Raw genomic sequence first — 13,086 nt, 5'->3', positions numbered from 1 at the left:
TCAATTCTGCCATTTACAGTAGTGGGTCACATGGGGGTGAGGTACAGAGCTCAGCTCAGCTGAACCATGGCAGGTAGTAAACTATGGATGAATCACTTTTTTTTCTTTTTTTATCTAATAATGCTTGTGGGCGTTTTCAGACAGGTAGATCTATCCATAAGATTCCATTGTTTTATTATTTATTACCCACGTTCAGTCGAGCTCATTCACAGTTGCACCATGTGATTGTGAGTGTGTGTAAGAGAGAGACAGAGCATATTCTACTGTAGCGTGTACCAGTACCTCCCACCCAACTCAAACGCAGATGCATTTCATCTCTGCTAGCTCTCATTTTGAACAAGCTCATCCAAGGAAATAAAATAAATAATAAAGGAAGCCTAGCTACCCCAGCAACAGATCCATTTCATCATCATCAAACATAGGCAGGAAAAAATAAATAACAAATAAAACCAGTAGCCAACACCGTGTCCATGGTTTCATGTCTCATGGTGCTAATCACAGTAGATGATACGTACAGTCGAGAAATGAAAGTAAGAATTATAACAAACATAACGAAGAAAAACAAATAGGCAATGATACAAGCCAGAAACGTAAAATAAAAATGTCACAAGTATAAACGAGTGAAGAAAAAAGGGAAGATACATTACATACATATTCTTCAGCTTCGCACAGTTAGCAAGGAAGGGATAGCGTCCAAGTTAGGAGTGGTGTTATTATTATTGTAATGTGGCAAATGGTCCCTTTTGCCCCCATCATCTCTTTCTCTATTGTCTTCCAGTACCTTAGATGATGATGAAGAAGAAGAATTAGAAGGCCTGAAAGCTCTCATGGGACTCGCAAAAGCCCATCCCCAACTCTTATTCCGACCATGGGGATGATGCGTAGAAGAACCAATCCTTCCATTGTTGTTATTAAGATGATGAACTTCGGAGGATGATGAAGTCATGCTGAATCCTCCAAAAATACCACCACACTTGACCCTCTCCTTATTAATGGGTTGAGTGTGAGTGTGAGGGTGACCACCACTACCCACGACGACCTTGGCCTCCCTCTGTGACTCTACCCTCCTGAGGGTGCAGTCTCCAAAACCAGTGGAAATCCTCTCCAAAAAGTCACCAGAGAAGCTCCTGCTACCGCATCCCACGGATCTAGATCTTGCTACCTTGCGCCCGAATGAAGAAGAAGAGGCGTGGCTGCTGTTGGGGCTCTCGTTCTCGTCTCCATAATCTCTCCTCGTTGATGATGACTCACCCGCCCCCTTCTTCTCCTTTGATGTGTAACTAGAGGTGTTGGTTGGATGGACGCTTTGATTATTGGAATTGGATTCCCCCTTATCTCTGTCCCTGTCCCTATCTCTGCTGTTGGTTCTCCTCCTGGAAGAAGAAGAAGAAGACGAAGAAGAAAGGTGAAGAAAGGACCAGAATCTCCCCTTCCTGGGGCTGTATTCGTTGGCGTCCAAGTGGTGATGTCGCCTAGGGGCTGCGGCGGAGGACTTGCTCCTCTTAAGCACCAAGTTGCTGTTGACGTCAGAGGAGTAGGATGAGGAAGCCACAACAGCTTTCTTCGTTATCTTTCGGGTGGCTGCGGAGGAGAAGGGTATTCTGACTCGACCAGAAGAATAAAAGTTGTTGCCAATATTGGAGGAGGAGGAGGCGGAAGAGGGAGGTACCGAAAGTGAGAGTGAGAGTGAGAGCGAGGAAGAAGAGGAGGTTCCACAAGCAGCAGCCTCCTCAGACCTGCTGATGAAAGAAGGGGAAGCTGAAGAAGAGGAAGGATGAGGAGGTCGAATGGGGAAGAAAGTGTGGTTGGATTTGGAAGAAGAGAGTAGCTTCCCCAACTTCTCCTGCAGACAGAAGGCACAAATTCCACCTGGATTGTTCCTGTAGGGATGACTGCTGCACTGCATCCCCTCTCCTCCTATGTCTTCCATTCCTCCTTTATCCATCATCGTCATCTTTATCCTCCCTTTGTTCTTTTATTTCTGCTTCTCGTGTCGTTTTTTTCGCTAATTATGCAAATGTTTCACTGCTTTTGACACAAACAAGTCTTCGGAACGTTAACAGTAGTAGAAGAGCAATGGATGGAGGAAACTGGTGATAGAAAGAGATGGTTGTTACTTGTTTACAGCACCGCACAATGCACAATGCACAACTCACAACTCACTCACAACAGAGAGGAGACTGGAAGCTGGGAAGTGTAATTAAGAAAATAAATTTTAAATATAATATTATTGCAGCATTGAATGTAGTGTGGGATTTCCCAACAACTACGTGGGGATGCGAGAGTTTATTTATTGTTTTATTATTCAAAGCAAAGCTCCACTCACTTCAGTCCAAACGAACCTCCAGAAAAAAAACAAAGGGTTTAGGGTTCTGGTTAGGGTTGGAAGAGAGAGAAGGCACGTGGCCGTAGCTGATTTCTTTCTTGTAAATTAAACTTTGAAGCATGTGATGTGAGAAGTCCTATTCTTGGAGTGATGTGTCTGAGTTGATAGCGAATCGCGGCGTGTTGGTTAGGTACGCTTTTAAATCATCTGGGTCTCGGTCTGGTCTGGGGCATAACTTTTCAACGTCACGTTATATCTATACCCTCCTGCCCCCAAAAGTCCAACTTGACCGAGTTGGCGTAAACCGTTGGATTTACATGGGTTCTTTGCTAATATTTTGATAATCTAATCAATCCAATCATCACACCAAATATACATATTATCTTATCTGGGAGGAAGAAAAATCAGCAAACAACGGTGACAACAGTAGATCCCAGTGGTTGTGACATGTAATCCGTTAGGATAATGCCCAAGTAACATTAAAAAATAAATCGTGGGAGACATTTTTGACTCAATTTCATTGAGATCTCACTTGTATCTTGATCAAAAGTATTTATAGTTTTAACATACATCCATGTCAGAAATGTCTCTCACGATATTCATGTCAATCTTACTCCAATACAACTCATTCCGATGGAACGATATTTAGTGTTGTAGAGGACAAAATTCTATGAACTTTGAGAAAAACAAGTTCTTAAAAATGTTAATTTTCACTATTGGATTTTAATTTTTAAGTTTGAGAGTTATGTGGATGTTTGGTAACTGTCCAGTTTCAAAACCTTAGATCAAACTCAAAAGAAAAAGAAAAAAAAATTATATGAATTTTTTATGAAATTTAGAGGATTGTGATTTTGGATTGCTGATGCGGTAATTCATTTAAGCAAAACAAATCTTAATAAGGCTCAAAATCTTGCTATGTTAGTAAGAAAATGGTATCAACACGAAATTCAACAAGGCAAGGGAAACTAATGCTAATAACGTGAAATATACTATGATCTGTTCAAGAAATAAGCTAAAGTCCATTAAATATGGGTCAATCTTGAGATAGCACTATAGGTCTCCTATTTCTCAAAGTATGGTCGACTTATCAGTATTAAATGGAATGATTGGTCCACTTTGCTTGCATGATAATAAATGATCATGTCATTTATATAAACAAGAGTTTGATTCAATATGATGTTAATGAATGTCTAATTGAAGATGTGTCAACATCAATGAATATGTTATCAATCAAATATTTTTCGATACATCAAATCTATATAATAAAATACAATGGTGAAGTCCCACCCCAACTATAGGGTTGTGAAGGATAAATGTCTCACTCAAATTCTAAAAGTCCACACTACCTCACGTTATTGTCTTTCTTCTTTACCTCATTCAATTTCACTAGTTATACCCTCCTTTTGCCTCTCACCTTTCAATAATATTACTCCAATTTTATCATATTTCATCTTTTACCCCCCCTCCCCCTTTTTCAATAATATCTCTCTAACTTTATTATCTTTTCTCTTTAACCCCTAAAGAGAATGTTTGTCCCCTAAACTCTAGTGTATATAATAAAATGAAATGGTAGATCCCATTCCATGTATCCCCTATATAAAAAGGAGTTGGGATTTAATCTTTTACAAATCTCAAGAATAATTTTTGACTTTATTGTCAGTCATCTTCTTTTCTTTTTCAAGAATATCCTTCCAACTTTATTATATTTCCTCTTTTATGTACCCTTTTTCAATAATACATTTTCAACTATATTATTTTCTCTCTTCTCCTGTTTTTCGATAAAGTCATGCTAGGGTGACCTCAAGATTGTACCTCATATCCCACTTTCTCTGACATGGAAGTGTATAGGAATCATAAATACTTTCATTGAGATACAAGTGAAAAAAACATTCATGGTTCTTACACACTTCCACCTCAGGAAAGTGAGATATGAGGTGCAATCTTGAGGTCACTTGAGGATTCTTCTTTTTGATAATATCCATCCAATTTGATTGTCTTTTCTTTTTTACTCCTTCAACCCCGATGAACATAAAAATTATAGTTTATTCATAAAGTAGACTTGGAGTAACTCCAACTATCCTTTAAAACTTAAAATATAAAGATTTTGGCAATCAAACCAAACTCCAACCATCCTTTATTTTGAAGGTGACCCCTTTAAATTACTATTCATTGATCTATATTTGCAAAGGAGAGAGAAGATTTGAAGCTCCACTGTTGTAACTATTCACCTTTTCCAATAAATCCTATTGTGTCCTTTTTTTTTTTTTAAATGTCAATTTTAACCTTTTCTTTTTCATGTAACATGATATAAATGCCATTTTTGTCTCTTATAAATTTTAAAGTCTTTTCATTTAATATTTTAAAAATCAAACTAAATCAAGTAATCGATCAAGCTCAATGAAAATTTGTCACAACTTATGTTTGATTGTGAACCATCACTTTTGCAAGATTTTCTTGTGTTATAATGTTTTGTAATGTTGAGATTATAATTTGGGGTAAATTCCCAAATAATTACCGATGTTTTCAAAAATACTGGAAGTATTACTCGTGTTGACACAACTATCTTGTAATGTTGATAAAATGTTATCAAATTGTCAACATTTCATTATGACTTTGTCAACATTAGCAACATTTCGGAAATATAAAAAACTTTTGTAATTATTTGAAAATTTACCTTATAATTTGAAACAAACTTTTGTAATGTTGGGAGAGTCTGATAATTTTTCATTAGATATTAGTAGGACTCACTTTAAATCCCAATGTCATTCTAGTTTGTAAGTTTGTAGAGATTATTTCACAACGTGAGAAAAGCCCATATTCGATTGTCTAAGGCCATCAAATTTCATAAATTTTGACAGGCTTTGACGGACTAAGACGTCGAATTTTTCATTGTCAAATATATTTTTTCGATGATCCGAATTTGTCAAATTAATGGAGGATGGGAGAAATTTGACGAATTTAAGTCGTCGAATATGGGGAACATAACAAAATTTGACGGTGGTTGACTGTGGAAATTCGATTTTTATAATTCTTGGGCCTTGGCCTGTCGGATTTTCCTATAGAAAATTTCAATTTTCATGTAGTGTTTCAAGTTTGGGAGCACAATTGTTTAATCTTGGGCACTCTTCATTGTTTAGGCAAACATATATGTGCTTGAAAAAAATTAATGGTGAGGTCTTTAACACCTCAAAAACGTATTTAAAAAAAAATTATAATCCACGTGACAAGGAATTATAACGTTAGATTGCCCAACATTTTCTGAAATTGCTGGACGGTCCAATGTCTTAACTTCTACCCTTTTACGCATACCTATAAAATAATCCTATATAAAGCATTGGATTGTTAAACATCTTTCCCCTTCTGAAATCATTGGACAATCCAACTATTTAAGTAAAGTACTATAGAGAAAAAAGATAAGGGGTTGTGCTGGAGTGACCTCAAGCTCCAACATGACCTCAAGTTGGAACCTCATATCGTCAAAAAGTGCGGTATGAAATTTCAACGTGGGGTCATTTTATCATTATTCAAAGATTACCATGTACGGTACAATTACTTTAGAAAATGTTGGATAGTCTAACCTTTTACAATTTTTTTGATAATTTTTTTTAAAATAATTATTTCTGATAATAAATTATTAACAAATAATAAAAAATCAAAATCAAAACGATTAAAAATGAATTGTTAAATATTTTTTTTCTATTATGGTGAGTCGGACTTAACACTATTCCACCAAAGTTGCTTTGCAATGTATCAATCCAACTAAGTAATGCATAAAAACCCAATCATTAAATTTTATAAAATTAAAAAATACTTCTTACTGAGGAAAGTTTTCTCATCACACCACCTTATTTTTAATTTGAGAGTTTTTGTGATTGTCCATTTTCAATACCTTGGATCAAGGCAACCAAAAAAATCCTCATTTTTTAATCACAATTTTACCATAAAATCTAGGGGGTGATTCATGGGATGTCTTGGAAAACATATGTAAAAACAATGGGTTGAAGCTATTGGATTTGACAAATTTGAATGGATAGATCCCCTTTTAGAGAGATCTCTAGCGTTCTAGTTGGATCCCATTTTTTACTTTCAAACTTTTGAGTTATTTGCAAATAACCCTCTCTAGTCTCTTCCCTCTCTTCTAAACCTTTTCTTCCCTCTCACGATTTCTCCTCTCCCCATCGTTTCATCTCTACAGAAAATCTTAAAATAAAATCTATTGAACCCTAAAATAAATTCTTTAATTTCTTAGTTTTTTTCAAGGTCAATTTCATGATCTATGGGTTCTTAATCCTGTCATTCAATTGGTTGATGTTAACTGCAACCAAGAAGACATGATATGGGTAGAAGTCCAACTTATAACCAACCAATCCCAAATAATGGTGGAGAGAAGAAATTTAGAGAGAAGACAAAAAATTCACCAACACAATAAACCATCTTTGTCTCTCTCTCTCTCTCTCTCTCTCTCTCTCTCTCTCTCTAACCCAGATCTACTAACTTAAAGCCCAAAGATCTTGTCTTGCTAGTTACTAGATCTGTAACATTGTCTACCTCAAATCTGCTATTCTAACTGTTTGGGTTACTAAAAATGTAAGGTTCTCTTCTTTATGAGATTATTGTTCTGGGTTTGATCGACATTTATCTTAAAACAACGAAAGATTCGATTATTATTATAAAAGTATGAGCTTGTTGATAATGAAAATGGTGGAGGGAGCTATTATGATTCTTCTGTTATTGTTTATTTTTTTGTCTAAAAAAATTAGATCTGCAAAGATAAAACGATGGGAAAGGAGAAATCGTGAGAGAGAAGAGAGTGTTTTCATATCTATACTGTGCAGAGAGAGATTGGTAAGAGAGAAAATGATGGGGTTAAGTTTTGATAAAAGAGTGTGTGTTAGTTTCGAGAGAGAAGAGAGAGGGTTTTAGTTTTAATAAAATAAATGATGGAGGGAGGCTTTTGAAAATATCTCAAAATTTTTAAAACAAATGATACTTCCCAACTAGTCCGCATGTTCTACTTTAAAACGAGATCGAATTGTTGAAAACTCCAAATCCAACGGTTGAGTTGTATCGATTTTCTAACCATTTTTGAAGACGTCCCATGAACCGTCCCCAAAATCTAGAAGACTATGTTGTTGGATTGGTAATCGATAGGCCCAATGAAGATTTCAATTAGTCAAGTTAACCTTACTCTTTTAAATTTAAAAAGAAAAATGCTAAATCAATTGCAAAGAATGCTAAATTCTATATTGAACAACTGAAGTGGAGGTATGTACAGAATCTAAATGATTTTCCTTGAGATACAAATAAAAGTATCAAGGGCTTTGTACACATCTCCACATCAGCTGAGTCTCATGTTCTAACTAGTCACTCTAGAACCACTATAAAACAAGATTGATGATTTTGGAATTTAACATAACAGCGTGATTCAAAAACTTGCCAATGTGTCATGTGGAAAGAACTCGTAGATTTTTTCACTCGGGATATACAATTGCAAATGTCAAGTCCATTAGACCGGTTGTCTATCCCAAAAAACATAAGCAACAATTCTTTGTCTATGCCAAGTCGGTAAGTTTTTGAGTTGAGTTTAAAAATCAGCATTCATGAAACTATTAGACATCACTAAAGTTGATTGTTTGGATATATGGTCCAGCAGCAACAGATCCTTTAGAACCAAAATGAGAAGAATAGACTAGCCTTACTAGCTTAATAAGATTTGAAATCCTATTAAGGGTGATTCAAGTCGTTGAAAATGGATTGCTACCTAACTTCCAAAATTTAAAGTTAAACCATTAAAAATACTTTATTTATTTATTTATAAAGTTAAATAAATTTGTCCCCTGCAACATGCTGTATCAGATCTTGTTTTTGACGCCACAATGGGACGAAGTATGAAAACTTTCCTTTCTAACTTAGTGATAAGGAAAGTGTTTTTCAATTGAGAAGTAGAAAAGAAATACAGAATGGGCGGAGAGCACTAAGGAAGGAAGGAAGGAAGAGGGGGTAGGTTGTTTTATCTTTTTTTTTTTAATGAAGGTTTATTGTTCATCAGAGTTAAGACTTGGTAGTGAAGGATTGAGGGTGGTGGTAGTGGTAGTGGTTGTGCCTTGTCAGAGAGAATGGGTGCATCAGATACGGTGATCTCTTCTTCCTCAAAGAAAAGGCGCAAAACAAGACCTGTACTTGGCACTCGCTGCTGCAGTATTCAACAGCAGAGGCTTCTCGTGCCGTTGCTTTTGCTGTTGATATTGGTGGTGGTGACTGTGGTACTGCTGGTGTCATCATCATCATCATGGTCCCATCAACATAATATTAGTTTCTCAAACTCCCTCCTCCCTCTTGGTCAAAAAACCCAATCTTCGTCCAAGTCTCCTTTGCAAATGAACACCACTTCTTCTTTTTTATTACCAATACCATCATCAAATTCAATTCTATCAAAAAATGTCAATGCGGCGGAAACAACAAAAAAACTGAGGCAGTCTGCAGCAATGGCTCCAACAAAGCCCCTTCTTTTAGAATTAGGGTCGCCTTACCACAATTGGCAACTTTTCGCTGCTGATTTTAAAGAAATGCTGAGAGAGTTAAAAATTTATGTTTATCCCCATGTGTCAATGAAACACTCTTCTTCTCCCTTTGCTAGCATTTTCGTTACTCATCCCGACCCCTTCAATCCAAAGCTGGGTAACTACTTCAGTGAGCACATGTTTAAGATTGCTCTTCTTCGGAGTTCCCTTCTAACATCTAACCCTGAACATGCCCATTTCTTTTTCATGCCCTTTTCCATCAACTCTTTGCGAAACCACCCTCTTGTACACTCTGAGCCATCCATTGCTGATTTTGTTGCACAATACACAATCAGGATCAGTCGGGAGTATGGATTCTGGAATGCTTCGAGGGGTTCAGATCATTTCTATGTGTGCTGCCACTCCGTGGGCCGTAATGCAGCTTCCAAGCATCATGATTTGCATAATAACGCCATTCAGGTGGCTTGCTCATCCAGCTACTTCCAAAGGCTCTATATTGCACATAAAGACGTGGGGCTCCCACAAGTTTGGCCCCGTCCACCTGAGAAACTACTCAATCCCCCTGATTCTATTTCTAGGTATATATCTTTCTTCAATTTTCAACCTTTTATGTATATATTTGATTCCTAGTTATAAATAGCGGAAGGTACCATAATTCTTAGCTTAAAAATAGAAAGAAACTTACTATAAAACAACAACATGTGGCAAAACCTAAGAGTCTTTTACAGCATATGCTTCAATAGCACATGTAGGCTATTCATGAAGATCTTGTTAAGTATTGACAATGTGATTGTTCAAACCTCAGTTTGAACATTTGTGGATCCATGACTACCTATTATATGACTTAAATCACAGCATCCAAAGCTACCACAGCTACCACTGCTGCATCCAAATGGAGGTCACAAACACAGATTTTTTTCATTATTCAAACTCTCTAAAGAAGAGCATAAACCTTAAGTCACATTCGGTATGCACAGGTTCTCAGTATTTGAATATGAAATCGACTCATAATCAGAAGGGAGCCTAGATAACAACTTAGCTACTTTCAACTCTTTGTGCTGCTGTCGTTGTTTTAAACATCTGACGTGAGGGGATAATAAACATTCAATTCGTCCCAAATCCTTGCCAATCGTGAGTAGTACTTTGTCACCTTTCTAAAGAGACGTTCTCTTCAAACAACTGATGCACACATTAGTTATTATGCTGTTCCGATGAAAACATATTTGAAGGTTCTATGCTTATTACAAATTCGTTTCATCATTTGAGGATTAAACCGAGTTCATTCCCCTATTGCTAACTGCATCTATATGTGATTTTTTTGAGGTGAGGTAGTGTTCTTTCACTTTGGCCTTGAGAAAGACTTGGTATAGATGTGGTACGTTGGTGGCAGTGTGAACCATTTAACCTAACATAAGTGATGGGTCTACTCAGCATATAATGGAATAAGGTATTCCCATTTTAGAGTCATTTCTTTCCATGTTTGATGTGAAGTAAGGGATAATAAACTTATGATGTTGTAAAAAGAAAGAATGAAGAATAAAAACCGGTTGAAACCTTGGATTGGTTCTCGCAAATCAAGGGCATTTGCTACTGCAAAGGTGATCATCCGAAAACCGAAGAGAAAAAAAAAAGAAAAGAAAAAGAAATTCCAGTCTAACCTGGATTCCTTGTGGAATGTAATTATACCACATAAATCTTGCTTCCCATGATGCTACCATAATACACGACTATGGGACATCATACACTCAGCAGGAAAAATAAAATACTTGCAACCTCCTAGGTAGATGGTTCACTTTTCTTTCCTCGGGGATTTTGGATAAATGGGAATATGAAATCTCCTAGACTGCCAAAAAAAAAAAAAATTATCTGTTCTGCTTTCCTGATATATATATATATATATATATATATGGGTAGCGTTCAATGGCTAACTTTTTGGCAAAACATTTTTCAAAACATGAGTTAGAAGTTTTGGAATGGGCTGATTTTTGGTGAGGATGATCTCTACGGTGAGGAGATCATCCTCACCAAAAATCAGCCCATTCCAAAACTTCTAACCCATGTTTACAAGTTGAAAAATCGTGGACTGTCCATTTTTTGTAAACTATTTTTGATGGGGTTAGAAGTTTTGGAATGGGCTGATTTTTGGTGATGATGATCTCCTCACCGTAGAGATCATCTTCACCAAAAATCAGCCCATTCCAAAACTTCTAACTCATGTTTTGAAAAATGTTTTGCCAAAAAGTTAGCCATTGAACGGGACCCTATATATATATGGGTCCCGTTCGGCACCCAACCATTTACCCAACAATTTGCCCAACATGTTTTGTCCTACATGGGTTAGAAGTTTTGGAATGGGCTGATTTTTGGTGAGGATGATCTCTATGGTGAGGGGATCATTCTCACAAAAGATCAGCCTATTCCAAAACTTCTAACCCATGTAGGACAAAACATGTTGGGCAAATTGTTGGGTAAATGGTTGGGTGCTGAACATATCCCTATATATATATGTTATGTTGTTTTCAATTGCTAACTTGTCATGGATACGGTCCAAGTTCATAGGGAGTTCTCTGTCTTACTGCTGTAAGTTACTTCTACCCTTATAATGTTTGCAGTTTTTTTTTTTTTTTTTACCTTTGGTCATATTATTCTGGATCCTATTTTGCTATGTGATTTCAAATATTTTTTTCCACTTAATTATAGGAGTAGGCTTGTATTCTTTGCCGGGCGTGCACAGAACTCCCAGGTCCGTCAGGAGCTGATAGATAGATGGGAGAATGACACTTTTATGGACATATTCTCGCAAAGTCCACCTTTTCCATATGAGGAAGGGTTTAGGAGGAGTAAATACTGCATCCATGTGAAGGGCTACGAGGTTAACACTGCAAGGATTTCTGATGCCATGCATTATGGATGCATTCCTGTTATAATTTCCAATCACTATGATCTTCCGTTTGCTAATGTCTTGGATTGGAGCAAGTTCTCAATCATCATCAGCCATGGAGATGTTGCTTTGTTGAAACAGATACTAATGTCGATATCGAGGCAAATGTATTTGAGCATGTACCACCACCTGTGCCAAGTAAGGAGACATTTCAAATGGCATACAACGCCAAGAGGCTACGATTCATTCTATATGACTGCTTACCAGTTATGGGTGAGAAGAGGCATGCACCTTCTTGATTGATAATGATGGTATATATCTATCTTTTCTTGCTTTCAAGCCCATTCATTGCATGATTTCACTCGAGGAGAAAAGTAGGTAGGGTTGCTCAAATGAAATCCAGTACTGCACATCTGGTGAACCATTCATCAACTGGTGGCCTCAAACTTAGAACTTTGTGATCTTCAATCTACAGTTAATTAGGCTGCAGAGGAAGGCTAATGTTGGAGAAAAGGCATATCTAGTCCTGTCATTACGACTGGCTTGAGTAGGAGTGGTTTTCGGTCTATGGCTTATCCAAGGAGAAGAAGAGTGGACCATGAAATGAGTGAGTCGATTGAGAGGTGTCCAGTGCAGATGGTATTTCCCTTGAATTCAGAATATTATACATCATGTCCTATGTATCATTGGTAATTGGAAAACTCTGGATTTTATGACGAATCAAACTCCTTGGAAGTTCTTTAATGATCTGAACGAGTAAAGCAACCAAAATGTATGGTGTCACATATTAGACTCACCCCTCACTGATTCTGTGTTGACTTGTCTTGAGTCATTTCATCTTGGATGAATCAAACCATTTAATGGGAGGAGAATCCTTGAGACTGGTCACCATATCCAATCCTCCCAGCTCTGTTATAACTTAGCACAAAAAAATCCAAGATTTTCGTATCTAATCCATTACTAAAATATGTCTTAATTTACCCCCTTTTTTTGTTCCAAAACTCAAAAAATTGGTAAATATACCCTCAAGTAAAAAAAAATTCTCGAACATCTAACTAAAAGTAACCACAGCTAGAACACACGAGCCATTCAACATATACTCCTCAGTTTGTTTTTCTTTTCGTGTTCCCCACCAAATTCGAATGGGAACTCGTCTGGAGTAGGTGCAAGAAGATTGAAGCCAATCATTTGAATTGCATTGATCAGATCTTTGTAATGGATTCGGACCCAACATTGGAAAACCTCCCTATTGCCTCAATCCTATTATGTAAATGAGCATGCACATAAAGGTGAGGCCCAAGCAAGTAAAACGGAGATCAGGTTTTTAGGACATTTGGCAGGTAAATGGCCAATTGCCA

The 13,086-nt window shown here is 36.9% G+C and overlaps 2 protein-coding genes across 2 annotated transcripts; one reads left to right on the top strand and one right to left on the bottom strand.

Annotated features, from left to right (window-relative positions):
- Positions 1–218: 218 nt before the first annotated feature.
- LOC147381961 (uncharacterized) lies at positions 219–2,305 on the bottom strand. The gene has a single exon (XM_086429744.1). It carries the CDS (start codon positions 1,952–1,954, stop codon positions 659–661), a length of 1,296 nt encoding a protein of 431 aa, XP_086285870.1. The 5' UTR covers positions 1,955–2,305; the 3' UTR covers positions 219–658.
- A 5,880-nt stretch (positions 2,306–8,185) lies between these two features.
- LOC147381960 (putative glycosyltransferase At5g03795) lies at positions 8,186–12,772 on the top strand. The gene is made up of 2 exons (XM_086429742.1): positions 8,186–9,425; positions 11,548–12,772. The coding sequence occupies exons 1-2, from the start codon at positions 8,443–8,445 to the stop codon at positions 12,029–12,031; spliced, it is 1,467 nt and encodes a 488-aa protein (XP_086285868.1). The 5' UTR covers positions 8,186–8,442; the 3' UTR covers positions 12,032–12,772.
- Positions 12,773–13,086: the final 314 nt, after the last annotated feature.

Source organism: Akebia trifoliata, unplaced genomic scaffold (genome assembly GCF_017979445.1).
Source record: "Akebia trifoliata isolate Shusen 1 unplaced genomic scaffold, ASM1797944v1 Contig00108_ERROPOS98426, whole genome shotgun sequence".
NCBI classification, from domain to species: domain Eukaryota; kingdom Viridiplantae; phylum Streptophyta; class Magnoliopsida; order Ranunculales; family Lardizabalaceae; genus Akebia; species Akebia trifoliata.
Note: the sequence above shows the minus strand (reverse complement) of the source record. Positions and strands in the feature narration are given on the sequence as shown.

What these genes read in the sequence shown, in the direction of transcription:
- LOC147381961 (XM_086429744.1), bottom strand. Translation starts at nt 1,954, where the DNA reads ATGACGATGATGGATAAAGGAGGAATGGAAGACATAGGAGGAGAGGGG.
- LOC147381960 (XM_086429742.1), top strand. Translation starts at nt 8,443, where the DNA reads ATGGGTGCATCAGATACGGTGATCTCTTCTTCCTCAAAGAAAAGGCGC. An exon ending in CCCCCTGATTCTATTTCTAG is followed by an intron (nt 9,426 to 11,547) that starts GTATATATCTTT and finishes ACTTAATTATAG; the next exon opens with GAGTAGGCTTGTATTCTTTG.